This window comes from Carica papaya, chromosome 8, assembly GCF_054855325.1.
Source record: "Carica papaya isolate Zhongbai chromosome 8, ASM5485532v1, whole genome shotgun sequence".
NCBI classification, from domain to species: Eukaryota; Viridiplantae; Streptophyta; class Magnoliopsida; order Brassicales; family Caricaceae; genus Carica; species Carica papaya.
In genome coordinates this window covers 28,442,456-28,470,131 of record NC_142316.1, presented here as the reverse complement: position 1 = coordinate 28,470,131, position 27,676 = coordinate 28,442,456, and the positions used below count along the sequence as shown (strand labels likewise).

The window sequence follows — 27,676 nt, the reverse complement described above, 5'->3', positions numbered from 1 at the left end:
ATATATATATAATATATATAGTAATAACCTTCAATTGTGCATTTATAATCACACATAGCCCGTATATGAATGAATCACATTCCAATGAATACAAATCTTGTAAAACTCCACATAAATTTTAACAGAAACAAACTTTATTTGTCTCCATTTAATTTGATTTATACTTATCAAATGGCTGTCAAATTTTCATCAATGAATCTTCAAAAAAATTACCTTATACATGCCACGTGAATATATATATATATATGTGTGTGTGTGTGTGTGTGTTACATTTTCTTTACCAGCAGGAGTAATTTCTAGAAACTGAATCTGAACCCAGAAAAAAGAGAGAGACAGAGAATTGCTCGCATGGTTGGATTATCGACCTCTCTCTGCCTTGTTCTAAGACAGCCTTAAATAATTTCCTTCGTTTTTGTAGCTTTTGTTTTGTGGTCTCCTTTTCTGAACAGAACTTTCAAACTTAGATATTTCGTAATTCTCACACATACCTCCTCTCCAATTTGACGATATTTTTTCTTGTTTGGAATATCATATTTGTTTTGGCGTATTTCTTTATATGCAAATCAAAATAAAATAAAATAAAATAAATAAATAAATTTCTAAATTTATAAAATAGATATTTATAATAATAACCATCCCACTCTGCCACTTCAAACATTACGGGTCTCACTTCACGTACCCATATAACACTATTATTATATAATATCTACCTATACATAATATATATTCACATATATTTTATATATATATATTTGCATGCTGCATCTTGGATCCATCAATGAATCAAATCAACTGCATCTAGTCTCCTAAGTTGAATGCCACTACTCTAATTCGCAATTTCAGAATATCTAAAATTTATTTTTCTTATTTTGTCAGTTTATATAATTATTTTTCTAAAATGTTCTATGGAAATGACCAACGATTGGAGCAAAAAGAAAATGAAAAAAAAAAAAAAATCTAACATGTGAAAATATCCGAAGGGAAATTAAAGGGGCAGATCTATAAGTACCCACTTCTTCACGGACCCTCTCCACACATTTCTCCCGCTCTCACATCTCGCACGTGACCAGTTCTCTTTCCCGAGCTTTTCTTCCCGACCTGGCCCAATCAAAACTCGCCACGTGTCCACCGATCATGATAAAGCGCTACCTATGCCAAACGTTGTCTCGCTTCCCTGTTTGATTTCTTTCTATGATTGGCGCTTCTTCACTGACTTAGAGCTGATCCACTGCCAGTTTCTATTTTCTCAGCTGAAACCTCTTCTTCAGAACAATCTGATCGTATATTCTCGCTAATTATAGTTCAAGCTCCAACCGAGGTATTAGTTTCATTAATCTTATACCTTTGGTTATATAACTATCTCCTCCCTTCATGACATTCTAGATCAGAATTTTGATTTGCATTTGTTTGCTTTTTTTTTTTTTTTTGGGAATTTATTTTTTCATTTGAGCGCTATGGAGAGGATTTTATTGCGTATGGTCTAATTTGATGGTTAATTCATGATCGTTTCATTTCTAAAAAAATATGGGAAAAACGAGTATCTATCAGTTAAGATACTGGAGTATTCTTTAATATTCCATACTTTTTGGGATGGAGAATGGTATTTTTTCTCATTTCATGTCAATTAGTTTTCGTAGGCGAATTCTTCCGTTTCCATTTCCATTTTCCGGGCAGCCAAACAAGTTTTAGGTATAGAGTTCTATTACTTTGACTATACTGAATCTTGGAAATTATTGTAAGTAACCGCATTTTCAACGAATCTTGTTGGAATTTAACTTTTGCTTTTAACGTTACATAATCTGCTCTGTTTTGATTCTTTTTTCCTCCCTCCTCCCCGCTTACCCCGCCTCCTTTGTCGAGTAACTATTTACTGATACTTGGATTTCCTTCAGGGTAAAGAAGTGCATCAAGGAATATGAGCAATACCGTAGGACATAATTTACTTCAACAGAGCTTGCTTCGTCCTGTGGTTTTAGAACATCAGAGCAAGCTCCATTCATCTGGCACTCACCCTTACTCTTTATATCGACCTGGGTCTGTGACTAACTCAGCAGCCCAGATAGGCAAATCATTTCTATCTAAAAAATTTTATGGGAACAGTCTGAATAAGCAGAAAGCAAGACTAACCACTGGAACAGGAGGACAAGTGAAAATTGTCCCACAAGCTGTATTAGCCATGGATCCAGCTTCTGAGGTAATCCTCACTAAAATAATAAACCTGATTGGCTTTGAGTTTTCCAAAATACAGGGCAAACATGTTTTTTTTTTTTCTTTAATTATTTCTGTAAGTCAATAAGAAGATTACAACCAAGTTCATATGGTGACTCTCACATCTTTGGTCTTATCATCTCTATTATCACATTGTTGGGCCTATAATGGTCTATTTTTCCCTTAAAGAGAGTATTGGTTACACTATGATTGCAGTTTTACTATTTAGTCTTACAGAAAATGGGTGGCTAGTATATCTTATGGAAGAGGGATTACAGAGGTGTAACATAGACTAGATGTTTTACTAAACTCATAAGTGGGTGTCTTTCTCAGAGATACGTGCTTGAGAGTTTATCAACATTTTTCGTTAGATTGTCATTTCTGGAAAGTTGGTCTGGATGATGTTCAGTCTTAAGGATTATTCATCAAATTATTTCCCATGTGTGAAAAGATCCCAACTCCCAAGTTTTCTAAAATACTTCTTTGTTGTGTTGCAGTCTACGCCCATTGACGGGCCAGTCTATTCTATTTTGTGTTATAAATGCTTTTGTACCATCTCTTTATATCTTTTCCACATAAGTCATTTCTTCAAAGTGGAGATTCATTATCAAGATCAAGGAATTTTTATCCACTCGTAACTCTCAGAGTTAGGATTCGCGTACTGAAAACTGATATTAACTTTGAAAGCCTGTAGAAATAGTTGTCTCATTTCACTTGAAGATTTTTAGACCCTGATTAATAGTTTTTTTTTCTCCTTGGCAGTCTCAAGATTTATTGACTTCCAATATTTAATTTGTTCTTGAACTTTACATATGTGCAATATGACTTTTATCTAGCATATTACTAGTCCATATCTTATCTTGAAATAATTTCTCGTAATACCTTTAGACGGACTTTGAGTTATGCAAACAATTGTACTCCATGCAAATTTGCAGGCATTAGCTGAGTGATGTATGAGAGAGATGGACTTTGAGTGTGCATATGAGCTACTCTTATCTGATGATATTGAGTGTTAATGTAGTTCATATTTCCTTTTTTTTTGGTCGAAAAATGTATTTTAGATTTCTGCATGCATGAAAGTGCATCTTGCAAATGAATTAGTGGTTCAGATTTTTTTAACTTGATTAAATTGAATTTTAAAAAATGTAACAAATTCATTCCCTTGGTCAGCGTGCAGGAAAATTCAACCTTGATGGCAATATTGAATTGCAGGTAGCTACAGCCTTAGGAATTCTTGGCTAGCTTTTGGTCTATAGATAACACTTTCTAGAATTTTTCTGATCATAAATACTATATTAACACATCAACCTTGTAATTGAGCAGGTTGATGTTAAGCTTGTCACACCAGGCTCAGTCAGAGAAGTTAATATTCAAATTGCACACAGTAGCAACTCATTACTTCTACATTGGGGTGCAATTCGTGATAGGAAGGAGTAAGTTCACTTGTAGTAGCAGCTATATTTATGCTAAGCTCTGGTTTGATTCGTTTGCTTTAATTTCAAATATTCCTTATTACACTTAAAGATATTTGGGACGCTTCTTTTCCTTATGTCCTTTCTTCCTTATCACTAGAAAGTGGGTACTTCCTTCCCGTCATCCTGATGAAACTAAAAATTACAAAAACAGAGCCCTCAGAACTCCCTTTATGAAGGTAACTTTCTAAAATGAACACATATAATTAACTTGTCCTTCTCTTTTTGGGGGAGTTATATTTTTTAGATGAACTGTGATAAAAGTTGGATGTTTGATGATTGTGAAATGTTCCTCTATAGTCTGGTTCCAATTCCTACCTTAAAATTGAGATTGACGATCCAGCAATACAAGCTATTGAGTTTCTTATTTTTGATGAAGCCCAAAATAAATGGTGAGCTATTGTTCTTTCTTCTTCTTCTTTTACTAAAAGGAATCCACTAGGTTTATTTTGTGAGAGATTAAATCATCTACTTCTTTTTTCTTTGACTTTTATATTGAAGGTTTAAAAATAAAGGGCAGAACTTTCATATAAAATTACCCATGGGAGAGAAGTTGCTTCCTAAGGTTTCTGTTCCTGAAGATCTGGTTCAGGTGCAAGCTTATCTTAGGTGGGAACGAAAGGGAAAAAGGATTTACACCCCTGAGCAAGAGAAGGCATGTGAAAACTTCTATATAAATATATTTTTTCTTTCTTTTCCATTTCTTGCATTATCCTGCCTTTTTCTGCTTCTGGAAGAAGACAATTTTCTATGGCATCATTTTTATTCTCTTTTTATGTGCAGCTTCAAACTATTTTTCAGTATTAAAGTTTCGCTTATTTTTATGTAATGATGCTTGATCTATTCTTCTCTGTTTTCTGGAATAAAATATACATTTAAATTGGTCATCACCATGTGCTCTAATTAGTGATCACAGTGATATTTCTTATATTGATTGCAGCCACTTCTTATGTGACATCAGATAAATTTTGAATTTATATCTATGTGGCATTATTTGCATTTGGATGCTTGCAGACACAGTATATTGACATCAGAGTGAAGTACTCACCTATCTATAGTTTAAGGGTTCAGAAATTGAATGTACTTGTTTATGCACTCATTGCTTTTCTGCGGAACAATCATTACGTGGAATAATCAAAAAGTTCATCTCATGATTGAAAATAATTCATCCCAACAAATGCAAATAGCTTCATGATTTTTCTGGCTTTCCATTTTTCTATACACTTAAGAAACAATTTTTGTCTGTCATAGGAGGAATACGAAGCAGCTCGTATGGAGCTATTGGAGGAAGTTGCCCGGGGTACTTCTCTGGATGACCTTCGGGCAAAGCTTATGAAAAAAAATGATGTATCGGAAACCAAGGAGCATCCTGTCCATCAAGCAAAGAACAAGATACCTGATGAACTTGTACAAATACAAGCTTATATACGGTGGGAGAGAGCAAGAAAACCCAATTACTCCAGAGAGCAACAACTTGTAAATTTCTCTAACCTTAATGCTACCTGCTATTTTAGGATTTTTTTTTTTTAAATTTATGCTAGTATTCTATACGAAACATGGTTGCTTATATTTGTTTTTTTCAAGAGGTTCTTGGTTACTTGCACTTAACCTTGATATCAGTGATGTTTCCATAATTAGAGGGAGTTTGAGGAAGCCAGAAAAGAATTACAATCTGAACTAGAAAAGGGTATTTCTCTTGATGAAATACGTCAGAAGATAACCAAAGGGGAGATACAGACCAAGATTTTGAAGCAGCCAGATCAGAAAAAATATTTTCATGCAGAGAGAATTCAGCGCAAGAAAAGGGAGCCAACACAGCTTCTTAACAAGCAAGTGGCTAAATCTGTTGAGAAGAACTCAGAAATTTCAGTTGAACAAAGAGCAATATCAGCAGTTGAGCATTTTTTGAAGTCTAAGGAAGAACAGAATGGAAAGTCTGTTTTCAGTAAGAAAGTCTTCAAGCTTGGTGATAATCAACTTATGGTGAGTTAAGAATGTGCTTGCAACATGCTCCTTCATCTCTGATTTTCTTCTGTATGGATGTTTTGCTCTCAGTAACAATCTTAATTGAACTCCTCTTACATTTTCAAGGTACTTGTTTCCAAGCCTGCTGGGAAGACAAAGATTTATCTTGCTACGGATTTCAAAGAGCCAGTTATTCTTCACTGGGCTTTATCTAAAAAGGCTGGAGAGTGGTTGGTAAGGTTCTTCAAACTCTTCACTGTAGTGTCCTAATGAACAACTTGGATGATGAATGACCCTTTTTTATTTTGATATATGGTCATGGCTGCCTCCTTTTACGTTAAATTTACTTAGATATATGGAAATTTTGCAGGTACCCCCTCCAGCTGTGCTGCCTCCAGGTTCGGTTTCTCTAAAAGAGGCTGCAGAAACACAGTTTTCAATTAACTCTTCCACTGGTCTTCCTGGTCAGGTCTGTCAAATAAAATACAATTTAGCTCCCCATAATTTAGGATGAGATCTTATGATGTATTACAAGTTTATTGAGTGAAAAAAAATGTCTTTAAGATGTTAATATTATAGTATGTGATAACTAGACATTAAAAGAACAATCTTCATATTTCCAATCTGAATTTCAGGTCCAATCCTGCGAGATAGAAATTCAAGAGGATGCTTATGTGGGGATGCCATTTGTCCTCTTCTCTGGTGGAAGCTGGATAAAGAACAAGGGCTCTGACTTCTATATAGATATTGGCCATGGATCAAAGCAAGTCCAGAAGGTTTCTTTCTGTTTGATATTTCAATGGAACCAGCTGCTTGACATCATCTATAGAAAATTTTCGCTTTTCTGGATATAAACTTGTATTTTCTCGTGAAGGTTTCTGGTGATGGCAAAGGTACTGCCAAGACTTTGCTTGATAAAATAGCAGGGTTGGAGAGTGAAGCACAGAAATCCTTCATGCATCGGTCAGTAATCTGCTGGAACTTTAGAGATTCCTTAGCTTATTTATTTCCAATTGCTTTTCGTGCCATTGTTATCATAAAATATATTTTGTATTATGGTATTGAGGTGCTGCAGTTTTTCTTCTAAGAATGTAAAATGGCTCTGCTGTCAGTTTTGTGTAAAACCTACTTGTTTCTTTCTGCTCTGTGTTTGTGTTTCCTTTTTAATTAGCTTTTAGGGCAATTAAGAATATGTTTTAAGTTTCTTTCCTTTTTGGTAACACTGTATTATGCACACATGATATTGGGTGGCATGGGATAATTTTGCATGTGCATTTCTTCAAAATTCAAGCTTTTCTGTTGGTAAGCTACTAGCTTTTGGGTATCAATATTGGTAAAGGAATGAGGATGTTTATCACAGTGGACACTTCAAAACCATAACATTTTTAACACATGATCAAGGATGTTACGAGGTGTTATTTGGTTTGCTACTGGAACTGTATAAAGTCGTTGAAAACAAGGATACTTTGTTATTAGAGAAAATTAAACTAATATCCTCTCGCATAGGCTATTCTACATTTGCTTTAGTTTCTTTGAAAGTATATGCTTCCTCCCCCTTTATTAACTGAAGAAATTACAATGTAACAGAAATTAAATTATTTAACTGCCCTTGTATCTACACTAAAAAACGAAGATTTACATGTAATAAAATTAAAGTTATAATATATCATTTTTTTACCAAATAAATCTTTTCATGTCAAAAACAATTTAATTTATCTACTATTAGAGAATTGGAAAGAAGTAGAATTTTTTATTTTTTACAAAGTATGTATTAATATTAATAAAATAGTAAGTTAAGTAAAAAAATTAAATTATAATTTTTTAAATACTTGATAATAATAAATACAAAAGAAGTACATAATTTTATAAAAAAAATGTGATTGGGAGAACAAAAAGTAAGATACTTCTTAAATAACTACGTGCAAACATTCTACTTTTTTTAGAAGATCCAACATATATTTTCACTGAGAAGTTGAGATTCTTTTCCTTGACCTAGCAATTTCCATTCTAAATAAATATTTGAGATTTACTAGGTCTTTAATCTCAAATGCTTTAACTATGACATTGTTTTTTGAATTTGATTATCTCCTCTATGTCATTCCTTTTAATTATTATATCATTTACATGTATGATGGGGATTTTTTTTTTTCTTGAAGGATCATGTTTGACAAATATAGTATGATTTGTTTGAAATTGATCATATCCAAATCTCTTGATTATTTTAGTGAATTTATCGAACTACGCTCTTGGATATTATTTGAGTAGTGCATATAAGGACTTTTTGAGTTTGTAAACCTTTCTGTTAGTGAGTTGATTTTCAAAGTCTAGTGGTAACTTTGTATGGACTTTTTCCTCTAGTTCTCTATTAAAAAAAATATTCTTCATATGTAATTAGAATATTGATCAATTCAGATTGGCAGCTAAGGATATTAGTATTCGGACTGTGTTTAAGCATTGTTATGGTACAAATGTTTCTTGATAATCGATTTTTTAGGATTGAATAAGGTCTTTAGCTACTAATCGAGTTTTGAACATGTTGATACTACCATCAATATTATACTTGATTGTGAACACCCATTTATAGCAGACTGGATATTTCCCAAGTGGTAATTCTAGTATTTTCCAAGTCTCATTCTTTTCTAAAACTTGGATTTCCTCCACAATTGTAATTTTTCAGTCGGATACTTTTGATCTTCATGTCTCATTCATCGTATATGTATTTTATCAATATTGTTATAAAACATCTGGTGAGTTGATGACAAACATTTGTATAAAATAAAATTGTGAATTAGATGATCAGTACATGCTCTTTTTTGTTTTCTTAAAACAATAAGCCTATCATTATACAGATTATCAAGGGAGAGATCTGAATTTGGATTACCTGAAGTATTTAGTGATGTTAGATTTAGATTCGGATTGGATTGATGACTCTAGTCAGATAGTTGTGGCTCTTTGTCTTCTTGGTTCTTGTTCCATTTGGTATAGAAGTTTAGATTTTTCAATAGGGTAGACAGGTTCATGTCTAGATGTCTTATCTCAATCTATCTATTCTGAAGGCTAAATAGGTTTAATCGGAGGAGGATGAAGATATTAAGTGGTAGAGTCCCAATATTGGGATTCTTCTGTATTCTTCTCTCCCTGAATACTAATTTTGTAATATGGTTGGTTTTCACAAAAGGTGATACCCATGGAGTTACAAACTTCTTTATGACTAGTGAATAACTTATATCTCTTTTGGTTTAATGAATATCCAACAAAGATACATTTTATTAATTTCGAGTCTAGTTTGCTTATGTGATAATGTGCATGTGAACAGAAATTGAACAACTAAAGACTTTGATAACTAGAGTAGATAGAAGTCGAGTGGTAGAAAATTGGAGAATTACTTTGTAAGGTACTTGAAACTCAAGACCTGAGGGGATATTTTATTGACAAAGTTAGTTACAGTTAGAACAGTTTCTCCCCATAAAAATTTTGGAACTTGATTTGTGAACATGAGGGAGAGGATGACTTCCAAAAAATGTATATTCTTCTTTTTGGCTATCTGATCTTGTTGGTAGGTATCAACACATAAACTTTGATGAACAATCCCCTCGTTTTCAAGATGAATTCTCAACTCTTTCAAAATTTTCTTTTGCATTGTTTGTCTTCAACACTTACATTTTTTTCTTGAAATTAAGTTTTACTATGTTGTTAAATTTTTTTGAATATATGACCAACTTTTGATTTTTTTTTTTTATGAGAAATTAACCATGTAATTCTTGCATGATCATTTACGAAAGATATAAATTATTTAGTACCGGTAATATTGTTGATTATAGATGACCCTCTGACATCACAATGTACCATAGCAAATGGTTTAAAGGTTTTGAAGGATATGGGCTATACAATACGAGTACATTTTGACAATTGACATATTTTATAATTAAAGTTTTCTGAACTTTTATTTTTGAATAAAGAAGTGAATAATTTTTCAAGATATATAAAATTTGGATGTCTTGATCAATAAGGCATAATATAATTAATTTTCTAAATAAATTGGATTGTCTTGAGAGTCAACATATATTGCATTATGAGATTGTCTTCTAAAAAATCCATCATCCTTGAAGAGAAAGAGTCTGAAATATAATTTCACATCGCTAATTGTCATCATCGAATACAAATATTGAAATTTACATAAATTTGAGGAAAATTTAGTAATACAGTTATGATTCTAGGTAAATTTGCTTACTGGTAACAAATTGCAATCTATATTGGGTACATGAATTATTTTTTTACGGTTAAGTCCTTTAAGATGGGAATATCAATTATTCCGGCCACTACTGAGTGAGATCCATCCGCTACTTTTACGGTGAGATTTTTTTGCATGGGTTATATTCTTGAAATATTATTTTATTTTCTATCATATGGTTGGATGCCCATCAGTAAATTTGTTTACTGATAACAAATTGCAATCCATATTGGGTACATGAAGTATTTTTTTTACAGTTAAGTCCTTTAAGATGAGAATATCAATTATTCCGGCCACTCTTGATTGAGATCCATCCGCTATTTTTACGGTGAGATTCTCTTTGCATGGGTTATATTCTTGAAACATTATTTTATTTTCTATCATATGGTTGGATACTCATGAGTCAATGATTCAAGTATCTTGACTTCCTGAAATAGCATTGAAAGTACAAAAGTAGTTATCTTTTTAGGTTGTCACAAATCCTATGTTATCATTAATGGAATTTTGATGTAGGAATATTTTTTTGAGAAATTCTCTTTGTTTTTTGCTGAATGGACATGATTTCTTAGTGGAGATACCTTCATCAACAGAAGCATGATTTCTCTTACTTTCTTTGCCTGTAGTTGATTTTTTGGTCCTTCAAATCAGCTGGTTTTTGATGAATTTTGCAGCAACTATCTCAAGTATGACTTGGTTTTCTGTAATGATCATATCAAAACCTTTCCTTTTTTGGTTGGTTGTATGAGTTAGGATGAGGGTCTCAAGTAGCCAAAGCAGAGTTTTGCTCAGTAGTAGGATTTGTAAATCCATCTCCCAATATTACCTTTATTCTGCTTTCTTCTCTCCTTGAAAAATACATCACGAATACCAGGTAATGGTTTGATTCCGATTAATTTTTCCGGATTTTGTCCAAGTGTTTATTCAATCTCATGAGAAATTTGAAATTTCCTTTTCCTTCCAAAATTTTTCTGGATTGTTTTGCATCATTTGAATTGCTCTTTCCAAATTCCTCAAACACATCGAGTTGTAGCCAGTGATGGGTAAACATGTCGTAGACCGAGTTATGGATAGATCTCTTTGTCGCAAGTTATGGAGGTTAGATTTAAGAGTAAAAATTTTTGACGCGTTTTCATCATTTAAGTAGAACTTTTTGGCTGCTTCACAGATTTCGTGTCGTCTCGTACAGTAAGAAATTTTTACTGATATCATTTTTTATGGAGTTAGTCAGCTACGACATGAAATTATTTTCAGCCTTCCAAGTGTGATTTGTTGACTTCTCCGATGAGATATTCTTCTCTCCCTCTTTCACAGATAAACATTTTTACCAGTTGAGCCATTGAATATAGTTGTTTATGTTTACCTTGTAGCTAGTGATCAAAATTTGAGTGGCTTTTCACTCGGATGGTTTGATAGAAATAATTTCATCAAGCAGAGATGTGACTTCAGAAAGGTCATTGGTTCTTACTATAATCATTTCATATTTAGTCATCAGTAAGAAAGAGAAAAAAAAAATTTTAAGGTTAAAAATTTCTGCTCTCATACCATGAAAATTTGTAATTAAATTTTTTATTTATTAAATTTTGATTCATGACACTTAATTTACAACATTTGAATATATATACGAGAAGATTAGAGAAAATTTTAATTAGAAACTAAATGCAAATCAGTCTCATTAAAGGAAAAAGATCCTCCAATTATAAAAGTAAACTAGGATTATGCTTTGTAGGGAGATTTCTCTAAAAATGTCAATCTATATAGAAATTGAACTTTTACAATAAGTCGGATTCTTATATTGAATAAGGAGGGGTAGTGAGTATATAGCCAATATCTAGTAGCCATTGTTCATGCCTTTTTTACCACATGATGTTATAACTGGTGCGGAACCCAGGATCAACTTTGTGATAAAAAAAATTCCACAACTAATCTAGTATTCAGAATTTTTAAAACTTTTAACACATCCTCCCTACTTAATCTACACTCAACCTGTGAGTGTCAACCAAGGTAATAGGAATAAAGATGAATTGATTATATGGCACATTTTAGAATCTTGATAAGTGAAATCAATTCAAAAAAGATTGATAAGACGTCACAAGGAACTTACCTTAATAAGTTGAATCAACCTGGTACTCGGCAAGATGGTTATAGACACCCTCTTAAAAAGCATTCACATAATTAGTAAGAGTTAAAAGCAATTGGAAATTTTATTGAATATTGAACTTATGTTTACATGAGGGGTGATGACCTCAATTTGTAGAGTTTGCCATTCTTATTTGACTTAAACTCTAATTCTTAATTTTAATTCAAATTAAAAACTAAAATTTAATTTAAATTAAAACTCAAACTCTTAATAAAATAATAGAGAAAAATACTAGGAATTAAACATAAACTAAACTTCTTTTCTTGGTGGCTTTAGACTTCTTTTCAGACTTCAATATTTGTAATCTTTTCGGTTTTAACTTCTTTTAGTTCTTTATTGGATTTTTTTTTTTGTTTATAAGGTCACATCATCCCTCCTTATTCGAAAGGATTCGTCCTCAAATCAGAGTCTTCCTTAGGTAGGGATGTTCTTCCGGAATCCTGCCAAATAAACCCACTGGAAAAAGAATGGCTAGTGAATAAACATGGTCTGTTGCTGCCATTCTTTTTGTCAGTTGTCTCTTTTATGGAACTCTTGATTTTCTGCTGATCTTTGAAGACTTTTTTGGGTGATAGTGGTGTGAGGAAAAAGTTTTAATCATTCAGGTTGAAACAATAGTGATTCTGATATCTATCATGGGACACATGCCGATCATATTGCCATGACCTCCCTAGCAACAAATTACTAGTTTGCATCGGTACGACATCGTAACGAACCTCATCAACGTGCCTTTTGATGGCAAAGAGTACCATCATTTGTTTCATTATCTTAACTTCCCCACAATCATTTAATCATTGTGGTCTGTAGGGTTGGGGATGCTTGGTACACGTCAACCCAAGCTTGTCAACTAAGAGGGTACTGGTAACATTTATGTAGTTTCCTCTATCTATGGTGAGATGATAGACTTTTCCATTCACACGACACCATGTATGGAAAAGATTATTTCTTTGGTGGCTACCCTCTTCCTTAACTTAAGTACTCAGTACTCTTCTGATAACCATGAGTTCTCCTTGAATTGGATGCTCCATAATAGCCTCTAGTGGTGTCTTATCAGCACTATCACTGTCAGTATCTTCACTATCACTCTCAATGGCATCATCATCTCTCAACAACATGATTTTCTTATTAAGACATTGCGAGACGATGTGTCCAACTCCAAGGTATCTGAAACACTCAATAGAATTGTGTTTTTTATCATCAGAAGGAGTTTTAGGTGTGTACCTTTAGATTTAATGGTAGAAGATTTATCTTTCTTGTCTTCAAACCTTTATGTCTTCATTGGTTGGCCATCTTGTAGTAGTTTGGGGTGTGGTCTAAAATGTTTCTCAAGTGGGGTCTTGTACTTCAGCTGTCTTTCAATCTTCATAGCCATATGCACATTTTCATCCATATCTATATAGTGATGTAGCTCCACAACATTGGGAATCTCCCCGTTCAAGCCACTCAGAAATCTAGCTATGATGACTTCTGTATTCATAAATTCTGGCCCTGATGATTATCATTTCCATCTCCTTATGGTAATCTTCCACATACATAGATCCCTGAGTCAATTTTTGAAACTTCTTGTGCAACTCACTATCATAATAAGATTGAACAAAATTTTTCTCATAATAGACTTCATCTCTCCTCAGGTAGATACAAGTTGGTCTCCATCTCTTTTTCTGAGAGTGGTCACTAATCTCCATAAACTCGGACCCTGATCATTACCATCTCCATCTCCTTGTTGTAATCTTCCACAGACATGGATCCCTGAGTCAATTTTTAGAACTTCTAATTAACTTCTTGTCATAATAAGATTGAACAAGTCTTTTTCTCATGATAGACTTCATATCTCTCTACGTGGATACAGGTTGTCTTCATCTCTTCTTCTGAGGGCAGTCACTTGATCCCACCAAACAAGTGCATAATCAGTGAACTCGATTGCTGCTAGCTTCACTGTAGTTGTAGTAGTCAAAGATAAACTCTACATTTCGTTTCCACTCGTGATAGGTCTATACATCATTTTTGTCTTTAAACGGGGATATTTGTATCTTGATGAATCTAATGTGATCATCTTCCCTCTGGATTTCTCTTCTATCGACTTCATTATTATCGCCATAGGACTCATCATCATCTTGGTGGTGTCAGCGTCTGGGATGATTATGATTTCTTCCTCTATTTCTCTCATCCATCCTTGTTGTTATGTCTTTAATGGCTAAGCTCAGTCTATTGTACATATCATCTATCCTAGCCTCCATGCGTTCTTCCAAGGTCATAAATCGGTTGACTTCATTAGGTTCTGACATGGTGTTCCTACAAGATAGGTTAGTCTAATAATAACTCTCCCTTATGGTTACTCATGGTTGGAATTCTTACCTAATAGTCTTCCAACCTCAAGCGAGTGTCGGGATTGATGCCCTTAACTCAAGGAATCGTGAGCTTCATTGTAGGATAAGAAATTGTAAAGTAATGTCATATGTAGTGATATACACACACAAAGATGTTGATGAGGTGGGGTAGATGCTATATTTATGTCGTATGGGTGTAGATATTTATGTGATGGATAATGAAAAATTAAAAGCAACACAAGATAGTGAGATTTATTTTGAGCTTGAAGCTCTGATACCAAATGCTGCGGAACTCAGGATCAAGTTTGTGATAAAATAATCCTACAATTAATCTAGTATTCAGAATCTTTAAAACTCTTAATAAATCCTTACTGCTTGATCTATACTCAACCTGTGAGTGTCAACCAAGGTAATAAGGATGAAAGATGAATTGATTAAACACCACGTGGTAGAATCCTGATAAGTGAAATCAATTCAAGAAGGATTGACAAAACACCACAAGGGACTTACCTTGATAAGTTGAATCAACTTGGGACTTGGCAAGATGTTTGTACACACCCTCTTAAAGAGCACTCACACAATTAGAAAGAGTTAAAAGCAACTGAAAATTTTATTGAATATCGAACTTGTGTTTACATAAGGGGTGATGACCTCTATTTATAGAGTTTGTCATCCTTATTTGACTTAAACTCCAATTCTTAATTTTAATTCAAATTAAAAACTAAACTTTAACTTAAATTAAAACTTAAACTCTTAATAAAATAATGCAGAAAAATATTAGAAATTAAACATAAACTAGACTCCTCTTCTTGGTGGCTTTAGATTTCTTTTCGGACTTCAATACTTGTAATCTTTTCGGTTTCAGCTTTTTTTTAGTTCTTTGCTGGATTTTTTTTTCTAGGGTCACATCAATAACACTTCTAACATTACATTCATTTTCTCTTCCATCATCCAATTGGAAGACTTAACATACATTGTAAATAAAATAAATTTGGTTGAAGCACGAACTGACATTAACTTGTCCATATTCTTAATATGCCTAAAAAGTAAGTATAACATATGAATATGATCAAACTAACTTCAAAAGGTGAAAGAGGGCACCCAAAAACCTTAGAGCCAGTTTGAAAGTGTTGAGAACTAATCTAGAGGTGGTTGAACTGAGCAAGTTGAAACAAATCAATTTGAACCAATTTGAACCAGTCAGCAGAAACTTCAAAATGTTGACCTCCGCACCCAGTAATTTGTGTGCGGTAATCACGTGTTGACTTCCTATGGTCCTTTGTTGTTGTTCTTCTATCCCGGGAGTCTTTGGAGGCCCTGCTTCTGGTTCTGGTGTCAATGTTCCTTGATGTTATCGGGAGTAATAGATTCTTCCAAGGCAGCAGCATGAATAACTTCAGGCCGTGGTTGCAGCAGTTTCTGTTTAAGTTAGGGGCTGAGAATTGGTGGGTAGGCCATTTGGTTGCACTGGTGTACATAGCAGTGGCAGTGTTGCATCTCCTACAATGGCCAGCTTATGCTTGTAATCAAAGGCCGCTTTCTGGATTGCAGTCAGTGTTGCAGCTTAGCTTCTGTTGTAGGGTTTGTGAGGTTACTATTTTGGCAGTAGGTTGTGAAGTTCGGAAAAGAATTATGGCGGCGTGATGGATAGAAGTTATGCTCTAATAACAATTGATGTAGGGAAGAGAGAGCTTTAATATAATACAGATACTTAGATAAAATTTATCAAGAATTAAAATTAAAGATCTTAGATCTCACTAATCAAATTAATAACTCAATATTTGTATAATAATCATATAAATAGCATACCAAATAACTAAACTAGGGTGTCTTATTCATAGATACCAGAAAATACAACCAAAATAGAATTCTTAAGCGTATGTAGAAATTGTGCTATGTACAAATAGAAGTTTATTAATTGAATAACCTATAATATAGAATAACTGAATAGGATTTACCTAAACAAAAATAATAAACATATATCAGCAACAATTCCATAAGTACTAGTTCCTAAATAAGTTAAGTAACAATTCCATAAGTACTAGTTCCTAAGTAAGTTAAGTACCTTAATAGTAAATAAGTATACAATTACATAAATATCTCTTAGTATTTAAATATATCTACTTTAAGTTCTTCTCCTACTTGCATCATTAGGCACTGGCAGCTCTTTCTAAACTACTACCTCCACATGGTGGCTACCACTTGTCCTACATAATGAGTGTTGCATGGGCTGCGCTATCAATGCCATTAGCAACAAGGCTTAAGCCAGTTGCTCATCTAAATATTTGAGTGCTAAATTTCTCGATATTTGGCTAGATCTGGTAATTTTTTTGGCTAGAATCAGTAAAATCCAGTTGCGGCATGTCAGATCAAAATATTTAGCGATGCTGGGATCTTTTGGCCGAAGTCCATTGACGCTCTGGTTTTGTTCCATGATACTCCAGTAATGCTGTATTCTTAGAAGAGTTTCACTGCCTTTGTCTTCATATTTAATGCAATGTTTAATTTCAGAAATAAGGGTAAAATTGATCATACAAAACTGAGCACTACTCTGAATAGCAATTTATTACTTAATTCCAAAAGGGATAGCTATTCTTTGAATAAAAATTAAAATATTTAGTGGACAACCAAACTTGGACATAATCATTATTCTTGCAATGGCTATTCATTTCAACCATTATGCAGGGCTTACAGGTGAACGAAGCAGACTTGTAGTTCTCTAGGGGCAATAATGAGTCAGAGAAATCCTGAGCTTTTGTGCTTACTTTTTCCTTACTCATTTTCAGCTCTTGTAAACTTAGGAAAGTAACATTAACTAGGTAAGTTCTTGAAGCACGTCAGACTTCCAAAAGATAGTTGTATTGTTTTGATGTAGTCTTGATTGCTTGTGATAATTCAGCGTTCTCCTGACTAATTTGATTTCTCTTGAACATGATAATTTTATACAGTCAGGAAATTTAAACTAAAGTAAATATTATTTATTATAAGGATATTTTAAGCTTTTGCTGTCATGGGATAACAGATTAATGATTGAAGGCTGAATGGAAAAGATAAATCTGAAAGTCTTAGTGTTTCCTATCCGAGCACATCTCTTATCTTAGTCTCTTGAAAATTTTATGGAACTCAATGTATGGTCTAGCGCTGGCTAAATCTCAACTTATCAACTCTTATTGTGCCTACTTTTACCTTTTGTCAAACTTATCATTGGTTGTCTCATAATATTTCAGTTCCTCAAAGTTCTTGAGGTAACAAGTCATAATTCCTGTCTGTTTTTAGGTTTAACATTGCAGCAGACTTGGTTGATGAAGCCAGACAAGCTGGAGAGTTAGGCCTTGCAGGGATCTTGGTGTGGATGAGGTTTATGGCTACAAGGCAGCTCATATGGAATAAAAATTACAATGTGAAACCACGGTACAACTTTGACTAATAGATACAAAAGTGCTCATTTTGTTTTGAACATGTTAAATTTGTGTTTATAGTTTGACCAAATTGGATGATGACCAAACAATATACTCAAATCTTACTCATTTACAGTGCGATTGCATGCAAAATATAATGCTTAGAATAAATTTTTGCTGAATCCAGCTGATTGGGACATTTTGCTTTTACAAATATCAGGCCCATTCAGTATTATTCTATGAATTCCAGATTTGATTCTAGTTTCTTATTGGTTCAGTGAGATAAGTAAAGCCCAGGATAGGCTTACTGATTCACTCCAGAATGTCTACAAAAGTTATCCACAGTATTGGGAACTTCTGCGAATGATATTGTCTACAGTCGGTCGAGGCGGTGAAGGGGATGTGGGACAACGAATTCGTGATGAAATCCTAGTTATACAAGTTGGTATCAAATGCTCTGTTTCTCTTTTAAAACACAATGGTACTTCTGAAGCTGACATCATAGCATTTTGAATTTTTGCTTGAATGATTGCAGAGAAATAATGATTGCAAGGGTGGAATAATGGAGGAGTGGCATCAAAAATTACATAATAACACTAGTCCCGATGATGTTATTATTTGTCAGGTAATGAAACAATAGGTCCCAATTTAAGCATAATTCTTTCCTAATCTCAAAATTTGAAGTTGCTTACTAATGATGTTTTTGCAGGCATTAATTGATTATATTAAAAGTGACTTTGATGTCAATGTTTACTGGAAGACCTTGAATGACAATGGCATAACAAAGGAACGTCTTTTAAGTTATGACCGTGCTATCCATTCTGAACCAAATTTTAGGAGAGATCAAAAAGATGGTCTTCTTCGGGACCTTGGTAACTATATGAGAACTCTAAAGGTCGGTTTCTTAAACCTCCATTATATGTTCCTTTTTCCTGTAATCTTCAGATTCTCAGTTTCCGTTTAGTTCATGAAAATATTTTTTACATTATTTCTGTACATATATGTATTGTGTAGATATACATGTGTGACTGTGTACGTATATGGATGTCTGCGCATGTGTGTGTGTATGCATGTCCAAATATACATAATAAGTGTACATATAAAAGGTGTGTGTATATATATATATATATAACATACGCAGAATTATATATGCACATGTTTCTATATATTTATATGAAGAAAAATATATAATATGTACATAAAAGGAACAAAATACAATCTTTTAGGAAAAAAATGAATTTTTTATTTTCAATTTCATGCACTATTTTCATTTTTATTTTCTAACAATTCTTTTTGGTCATCTATTTTTTTAAAAAAATTCTTTTCATCTTCAAGTAGCATTGTTTCTTTTTCCAAACATGTTCATCTAAAAAATCTGAAAACAAAATAGTTCATGTATGTATATGTAGATAAATTTATAGGCATATATATACACCTATACATGTACATAGGAAATGAAAGCTAAGAATCTTTTAATTTACCAGACACAGCTTCCGTTTCTAGTAATTGCAAATTACGCATTCACTCATGTAGTTTCATCCTTTAGAAGATAACCATTCTCATTCAATGATCAAAGTATAATGCCTTTAGTGATCAGTGTGTACCGAAAGATGTCTGAACAAAAAGGTGAACGATTTTTCCTTCAGTATAAACTCAATGGTCATAATCACGACTAGATGTACTTATCCTGATTATGATTCAAAATATGAAGAGTGCAAGTGTTTTCTTCTATCATTCACTTACTTCTTTTTTATTCCCATCAATTTTCTCATCAATCATGTTCTTTCATCTGGTAATTCTATCTGGTTGTGGTTTATATGCAGGCTGTTCATTCAGGTGCAGATCTTGAATCTGCTATTTCAAATTGTATGGGCTACAGGTCTGAGGTAATGTTAAATATTGACAGAAGTTGTTTGGTAAATTCGCTTATTCTTAGCATTTCATTAATTTAATAAATCCCTTCAGGGTCAAGGTTTCATGGTCGGGGTGCAGATAAATCCCATTTCAGGCCTGCCATCTGAGTTTCCAGTAACATTTCTGCCTTAGTTTTCTTTTTTCCCCTTCCATTTGATGTGCCCATTGTATTGAATAGATTTATGAAATCCAAGCACATGTTTGACTTGATATATTACAGGAGTTGCTTCACTTTGTCCTTGAGCATGTTGAAGACAAAAATGTTGAACCGCTTCTTGAGGTATGTGAGAAATCTTGTTTAAAAAATTTTAACTGCTATTTTCATTAAGATCTCAACATATGTATCGTCATCTTTCTCTAGTATTTGTGTGTGCTTGAGGTAAGGGTTTAGAAGTGGTTAGTTATATTACGGAATGGCAATTTGTGGCAAATGGATAACCGGGGCAAATAAATTGGCAAAGTTGTGGGTAATGAGCAGCAGGTATGGTAGGGAGAGATTTCATTGCTGGGTAAGAGACAGGTACATGGTTGATATATGGAGTGGGTAAATGGAGTGGGTAATGAAGCAAGTAGTGATGCAGAGAACATCCTTGCAAGATGAGGATGGGTTTACATTCCTACACTCATCAAGCATGGGGATGTCAATTGCCGTCCTGCAGCAGGTGTGAGAAAAAGGAAGTATTTTCTGGCTTGCTCCATATGTTTTACTCCAATAGCAGAATTCCAGCCCCTGCAGCGACCTTTCTGTTTGATATAAGCATATGTAAATTAACTTCTACAGTCTGATTAATGAATTTACTTGGTGATAAGTAGCATTTTCGTATGAGGGTTAATAAGTAAGGCATTAGAGAACCCAATAATTCTTATCAGAGGTTTATCAAAGGAGGATTAAAGCACATGTAAAGAACTTCAATGATATGTTAATGATTTACTTGGTGATACGTTCTATTTGCTTAAGAGGGTTTTAATAAGTAGGGTGTTAGAGAGTCCAATAATTCTTATCTAAGGTTAATCGGAGGATTAAAGCAAATGTAAATTGACTTCAACAGTATGATTGATGAATTTACTTGGTGATGAGTAGCATTTGCTTAAGAGGGTCAATAAGTAGAGTGTTAGAGAACCCAATAATTCTTGTCGAAGATTTATCAGAGGAGAATTAAATGAATCCTGTGTAATTGTTTATTTAAGTACATAACTTTTAATTTTTATTATGTAATATTTATGAGTATTAACTGCATATTAGTGTAGGAAATAAGTCTGTTATAAGACAAAGGCAGTTTAGGAAATTCTGGAAATTCAAATTTACAGAATCAACTGCTCCTCTTGTATATATCATCTGTTGTTTGAAGAAGAAGACATTCTATGTCTGAATTTTTAATGTGAATTAAGAGTGTGTTTTACTCTAGAGATTGTAGGATTCTCTCTGTCCACAAGACTTCAAAGAAAAAAGATAGGAAAAGATAGGAAATCAAAGAAAAAAGAAATTCTACCTACTGATTTCATTGTAAATCGGCTTATAACATGATTTGTCAGCAAGGACTGTAACATAGGCCTATGATGGGAATAGAGCAACTCCGTTGGACATTACATGTTTTCTACTTCTATTTTGTTTGTTACATCAAAAAGTTATTCATCCTTGAAATCTTGAATGCAGGGTTTGCTTGAAGCTCGTCAAGAGCTCCGGCCATTGCTATTAAAGTTCCATGATCGTTTGAAGGATCTGTTATTTTTGGACATTGCTCTTGATTCTACTGTTAGAATAGCAATTGAAAGAGGATACGGGGAACTGAATACCACTGGACCAGAGGTAGATTTAGTTATTCGCACGAAAACAACCATATACAAAATATTTCTTTCCAAGATTTCTATATGATATATGAATGATTCTATTTTCATTATCTAGTATATAAATTTTTTGATTGAAAATTCTGTTGTTGCAGAAACTTATATATTTCATCACACTGGTTCTTGAAAATCTTGCACTTTCATCAGATGACAACGAGGATCTCATTTATTGCTTGAAGGTGAATTTCTCTTGTTAAATTCAATTTTCTTAAGGGCATGACTTGACGGATTTATTCATACTGAGGCTGATCTATGTCAGAGCCTCTGTTGGGGATCAATTACACTATATTCTTCTTTTCTGTGGCTATTGTTTAGAGCTTTAAACTATAGAGCAGTAGTCTGACTATATTTCTAACAAGCAAATATTTTATGGCAAAAGTTCTGATTGCTTGAAGAATTCCCAAGTTAGCCATGACAAAACTCCTATACTATAATTCTGTTTCGTTATATTTTCCCTAAATCAATTCAAGCTTTTGTTATTTCAACCTTTTAAAAAAAGAATTTTTAACCTGAAGTATCCTCCATTGGCTTGACATGACATTTGATATATTCTTCGTTGAACTTCTTTCCAAATGTTACCAACTTTGCTCAGAAAAGGAAAATTAAATTTATTTTATGTTAAGCCTTTATAAGTTCATTCACTAAGGAAAAATAACTAGCGGAATAGGAAAGCGTACTTTGCTTGTCTCTCATAGACTTATGCTCGTTTATTAACGTAATTTTTTAATGATGTTAATTTTCTTACTCTTCTAGGGATGGAATCATGCCCTAAACATGTTCAAGGGTAAAAATGGTCACTGGGCTTTATATGCGAAATCAGTTCTTGACAGAACTCGTCTTGCACTTGCTACTAAGGCTGAGTGGTACCAGCAAGTTTTACAACCATCAGCAGACTATCTTGGATCACTTCTCAATGTGGATCAGTGGGCTGTACGCTTTTACTACTCTAGTTCTTTTAAACACAAAAGTTCCTTTCAAATCATGTCTAGAGACCTTTTTTTCCACCTTCAGTTGAGCAGAGGAGCATGTCTCATTATTCTTTCTTTGTTATCATTTGTTGCAGCTTAATATATTCACAGAAGAAATCATTCGTGCTGGATCAGCCGCAGCTTTATCCTCACTCCTTAATCGACTTGATCCTGTTCTTAGAAAAACTGCGCATTTGGGAAGGTTGGCACTTTATCACTGATAATCAACTGTCTTTTCCTGAATCAGTTAGTTAAATGGTTTATTAGTAGATGATAAGAAAGGCCAATCCAATTTTAGGCTAATTTTTCTGAACCACCGATAAAAAAGAAAATTGTCTGTCTAGAAACATCATTAGGTTAGATATAAAACCTTCTAAAGCAACTTTACCTTGTTTGGAGCAGTTGGCAGGTTATCAGTCCAGTCGAGGTTGTAGGATATGTCTGTGTTGTGGATGAGTTGCTTTCTGTACAGAATGAGTCTTACGACCGACCAACAATATTAGTAGTAAGAAGTGTAAAAGGAGAAGAGGAAATTCCTGATGGTGCAGTTGCCGTGCTGACACCTGACATGCCAGATGTCCTCTCTCACGTCTCTGTGCGTGCCAGAAATTGCAAGGTAATCACTTACTGCATTCTGTGTTTTGAATGTCCAAGGTTTATTGTTCATTGTGGTGGCATCTGTTTCTTGCAGGTCTGCTTTGCTACATGCTTTGATCCCAACATTCTGTCAGATCTCCAGGCAAATGAGGGGAAACTGTTGAGACTAAAACCTACTTCAGCAGATATAGTCTATAGGTATTTCTATTTGTTTCCCGTTTTGAAAGATTGTAGCTCTATATGGGTTTGTAAAATTCTACATATACAAGATCTTTCTCTATCTACAAAAGTTTGCATAGAGTGAAATAAATTGTTTTGATTTCTTCTATCTTTTGGGCTTTATCTCAGGGAGGTAAATGAGGATGAGCTAGCAGATTCAAGTTCAAGTAACTTGAAAGATGTCATTTCATCATCTATTACATTGGTCAGAAAGCAGTTTGGTGGTAGATACGCCATATCATCCGAGGAGTTCACAAGCGAAATGGTAGGCATAAAATTATTCTTTATATATGTAGAAAGTACATTTTTATTTTATTTTCTACTCTCTAGTTCAATCATTTTGGTGTTAGATGATTAAGAAGAAATTAAACTTTTTTAATCATTCTGTTGGAAAACGGAATGTATAATATGTCCATGCATTGTTATCCTAGGTTGGTGCTAAATCACGGAATATCGCTTATCTGAAAGGGAAACTGCCTTCATGGATTGGAATTCCTACCTCTGTTGCTCTGCCATTTGGAGTATTTGAGAAGGTCCTCTCTGATAAGTCAAATCAGGTTGTTATTGTCTTTTTAACTCCCTATTTATTCCAATGAATTCCTTATGCACTTTGCAAGAGAAACTTCACATGATTTCCTTTAGAAGGAACTCGTACTTCAATAGCAAGAATTTATCACAGATGCTTAGCATTTAAATGGAAATCAAACTTCTTAGGTTGTATCTCAATTGAATCAACTTTAACTAGTCATTTCAACTGTGGCATTAATGTGATATGAATTGTTTTACATTTCATAGCCTGGCATGGAACAGGGTTAAAGATTTTTGTTTACTATTCCCAAAGTTTCAAAGAAAAAGAAAGAACTTCAGAAAAAATAAAGAAAAAAAACACGTTTGAAAATAGAATTCATGATGTATCATCATTAGCATCTGATTTATCAGAACTCCGTATACTGCTTTTATCTGTGAAATATTATTGTCAGACTTTACACACACCTTCGCCACTGTATCTCTCTTTGAGTTTTTGCCTTCAACCTGCAGGCAGTGGCTGATAAGTTGCAAATACTGAAGAAAAAATTGGGAGAAGGACAATATAGTGCTCTTGCGGAGATTCGCCAAACAGTGCTGCAGTTGGTAGCACTGCCCGAACTGGTACGCTCATTCTAGGATTTCAGATCATGCTTCTTTATCTTATCCCACCTTCCCCCCAAACCCAAAACGCATATTTCATCGTCTTGTCTTACCTAGGGCTGTGTGCTCATTTAATAGGTCCTGAAATGTAGAAACAATCACAAACACAACCTCGCACACATACACATAATTGTCAACAGCTGTCCTGATCAATATCTTGCTTCCTTCTCCCTTATAACCAGTTATGGTACTCACTTTAGCCTAACAGATCTAGTTTCTTTTTCCTTGCTGGTTCTATGAGACTTCATAACTGTTGAAGCCTCACCCTCTTGGTAAAAAGAGGAGAAGACTACCAACTCAGTTAAGGTGAGTTGGTTAATGGCTTTTGGCTTGAGATTTGTGGTTTAGTTGTATCGTAAACCCTTGGTTACTGAAGGACTGGAGGTAAAGCTATCGATTACTTGGATCTCCCATGTGAAGGAGATTTTATCCAAGAAATTTTAACCTTAATTTTCCTCGTAACTATGTTTTGTCAAGGAAATTGATAGTTAGTGGAAAGCTTATCTCGGGATTGCCAAGTTTTTTGGCATAAAACTTAGAAATGATAGCTTCTCAAGGTTTTATCTTCAGGTGCAAGAACTGAAAACCAAGATGCAAAGTTCTGGCATGCCTTGGCCAGGTGATGAAGGTGAAAAGCGATGGGAGCAAGCATGGATGGCTATAAAGAAGGTAGGAACTGCATGATATTCTAATTGGCATAGATACTTGATCTCTGAATACTTGCCATGTTAAATTTACCTTATGATATTTCATTCATGTTGTCCCAAATTTAAATTTTAAGTTTGGTACTTTTCGATTGCAGACTTTTTAGTTTCTCTATTCATGGCATTAATTGGCTCTGTAATTTCTAGGTTTGGGCTTCAAAATGGAATGAAAGAGCATACTTCAGTACAAAGAAAGTGAAATTGGATCATGATTACCTCTGTATGGCTGTCCTTGTTCAGGAAATAATAAATGCTGATTATGCATTTGTTATCCACACAACTAACCCATCTTCAGGGGATTCATCAGAGATATACGTTGAGGCAAGTTCTGATTTATTATATCGCTATTTTTTCCTTCTGGTACCTAGTCATTTCTCCAGCTGTAAGTAACAAGCATCAATTTGGCATCTTCCTTTTCTGGTTTAGGTGGTGAAGGGACTTGGAGAGACTCTAGTTGGAGCCTATCCAGGCCGTGCATTGAGTTTTATCTGTAAGAAGAGCAACCTGAATTCACCGCAGGTAACATGTTCATCTTGATTGTGTAGGAGGTACAATTTGATATGGATATAAAGGACAATGCTTACTTCTAATACTTTGTACATGCCTACTGGTTTTTCTTCACATCTGTGGACCAACACAGTAGTCCTTTTGGTTTTACATTAATGAAGGAAACACACCAGGCCACTGGTTTGTTGCCATTTGGTCTAATGTAGTTGTGCACTTCACAGTTGCTAGGTTACCCAAGCAAACCCATTGGTCTCTTCATAAGACGTTCCATAATCTTTCGCTCTGACTCTAATGGTGAAGATCTTGAAGGGTATGCTGGTGCAGGCCTTTATGATAGGTAAAGTCCTGCTCTTTTTGAGTTTATATATCTCAACTTTTTGCTGATAAAAACATCTATTTCATGGAAGCAGTCATTCTTGCCTATTCTTTAATTTTGGTACTTCATTGGCATAAGCCAATCTGGGGTTTTCACTAGGTCTTGCCATTTGTTTCCTTCTTGTAGTTTCAGCTGTCTCATTTATCAGTTCTTTCTTTCTATCCATCACTAGAATTGCTTCTAGGATCGTAAACTGCCTCGATTTTTATTATTAAAATTTCTCATAGTCATTCTTCCATGTATCTGTTGTATGAAAAAATGGAAAATAGGAAAATGTTGTATAAAAATAGGAAAGTAGATAGAATAATAACTAACTAATAGAAGTTTGGTTAGGAAAATTGTAACAGAAGTCAACATAAATATCTGGATCAGTTGTAATCAGAATTTATCCGGAGTGATATACCTCTTGAGGATTTCTTCAATGCTGTATTTTCTCCCTTCTCACCCTGTGTGTTCTTCTAAACCTCTCAATCCCCAACACTAGCTTTCTCTTTCTCTTATCTTTTAGACACATCAGTATCTTCTCATCCAGGCTGACCACAGGATCCTTGGTTATGCAGTGACCTGATTCGAGCTCTCGTGAAATAATACTTTCTAAGCTTGGTTGTAGACATTCCTAGCTCACTTCATTGCTTTTGTGTTGCTTTCAAGTCTTAACTCATTTCCAATAAGCTTTAATCTGGGACTGGTTGAAGTCAGCAACTTGAATTTCTTTGAAATCCAACTTACCCAACCTGAAGTAGTGTAAACATCTAGATCTTTTGAAATCCAATTATTTTCTCCTGTAGTTTCTTGAACTGTTTAGTGGTGTGTTCTATAAACTCAAACTGCAGTTAAGGTTGACCTGGAAAGTTAGTTACTTGAGTAGTTTTCTTTCTATCATTAAATTCATTAAAAACAAGTATCAAAAATCAATTACTATAAATAAACTGAACCGATCCAGTTCATGCCATTAAAATGGCATATGGTATCGTCCTATAGTGTGCCTATTGGTGGTGCATGCACATGTCAAGGTCATGGCTACAGAAGTAAGAAGAAAGCTTCTATTTTTGCGTTTTGTCTCCCTGCTTCATAACTGATATAACTCTGTACCCTCTGCAGTGTCCCGATGGATGAGGAAGAGAAAGTCGTGCTTGATTATTCATCTGACCCTTTGATCACTGATGGAAACTTCCAGCAATCAATTCTCTCCAGCATTGCTCGTGCAGGAAGTGAAATTGAGAAGTTGTATGGATCTCCACAAGACATTGAAGGTGTAGTCAGAGATGGGAAAATTTATGTTGTCCAGACAAGACCTCAAATGTGATCTTCAAATTTTCCAGTTTGCACTTTTCCTTGTGGCAGTTGCTGATGGCAGAGATATTACAAGTAGGAGACAGTAAAAAAGAAAGCAGATTGGGAAAGAAAGAAAACTAAATAAGGAAAAAAAAAGGAAAATATAATACAAAGTAGAAGAAAGTTATAGATGTAAGTGGAAGCTTTTCATGTAATTTATCCAGGGCGTCAGACTGTATAGAACAGTTTATTTGGCTGTCCAGTGAGCCAACATAACACTGTTGTATATTCTTTAAAGGCGCCTGTATTAATCTCATAAATAATGCATTGATTTATTAGGTGCTC

General features: G+C 34.1%; 1 protein-coding gene across 3 annotated transcripts; it reads left to right on the top strand.

The window, feature by feature from the left end:
- Positions 1-1,038: 1,038 nt before the first annotated feature.
- On the top strand, positions 1,039-27,675 carry SEX1 (Pyruvate phosphate dikinase, PEP/pyruvate binding domain-containing protein). 3 transcript variants are annotated; one of them, XM_088209842.1, is made up of 35 exons: positions 1,039-1,318; positions 1,629-1,689; positions 1,893-2,194; positions 3,379-3,420; positions 3,532-3,641; positions 3,781-3,859; positions 3,981-4,072; positions 4,182-4,335; positions 4,932-5,156; positions 5,319-5,663; positions 5,772-5,879; positions 6,016-6,114; positions 6,281-6,421; positions 6,520-6,608; positions 17,617-17,751; positions 18,017-18,179; positions 18,274-18,363; positions 18,448-18,633; positions 19,562-19,624; positions 19,704-19,766; positions 19,873-19,932; positions 21,307-21,459; positions 21,593-21,676; positions 22,251-22,427; positions 22,561-22,667; positions 22,868-23,081; positions 23,157-23,260; positions 23,411-23,546; positions 23,713-23,838; positions 24,320-24,430; positions 25,040-25,138; positions 25,321-25,494; positions 25,600-25,692; positions 25,902-26,017; positions 27,158-27,675. In XM_088209842.1, the coding sequence occupies exons 3-35, from the start codon at positions 1,916-1,918 to the stop codon at positions 27,360-27,362; spliced, it is 4,422 nt and encodes a 1,473-aa protein (XP_088065968.1). In that variant the 5' UTR covers positions 1,039-1,318; positions 1,629-1,689; positions 1,893-1,915; the 3' UTR covers positions 27,363-27,675. The 3 variants fall into 3 exon arrangements, with proteins under 3 accessions (XP_088065968.1, XP_021895819.1, XP_088065970.1); XM_022040127.2 differs by lacking the exon at positions 1,629-1,689; XM_088209844.1 differs by lacking the exons at positions 1,629-1,689; positions 3,379-3,420.
- The last annotated feature ends 1 nt before the right edge of the window (position 27,676 follows it).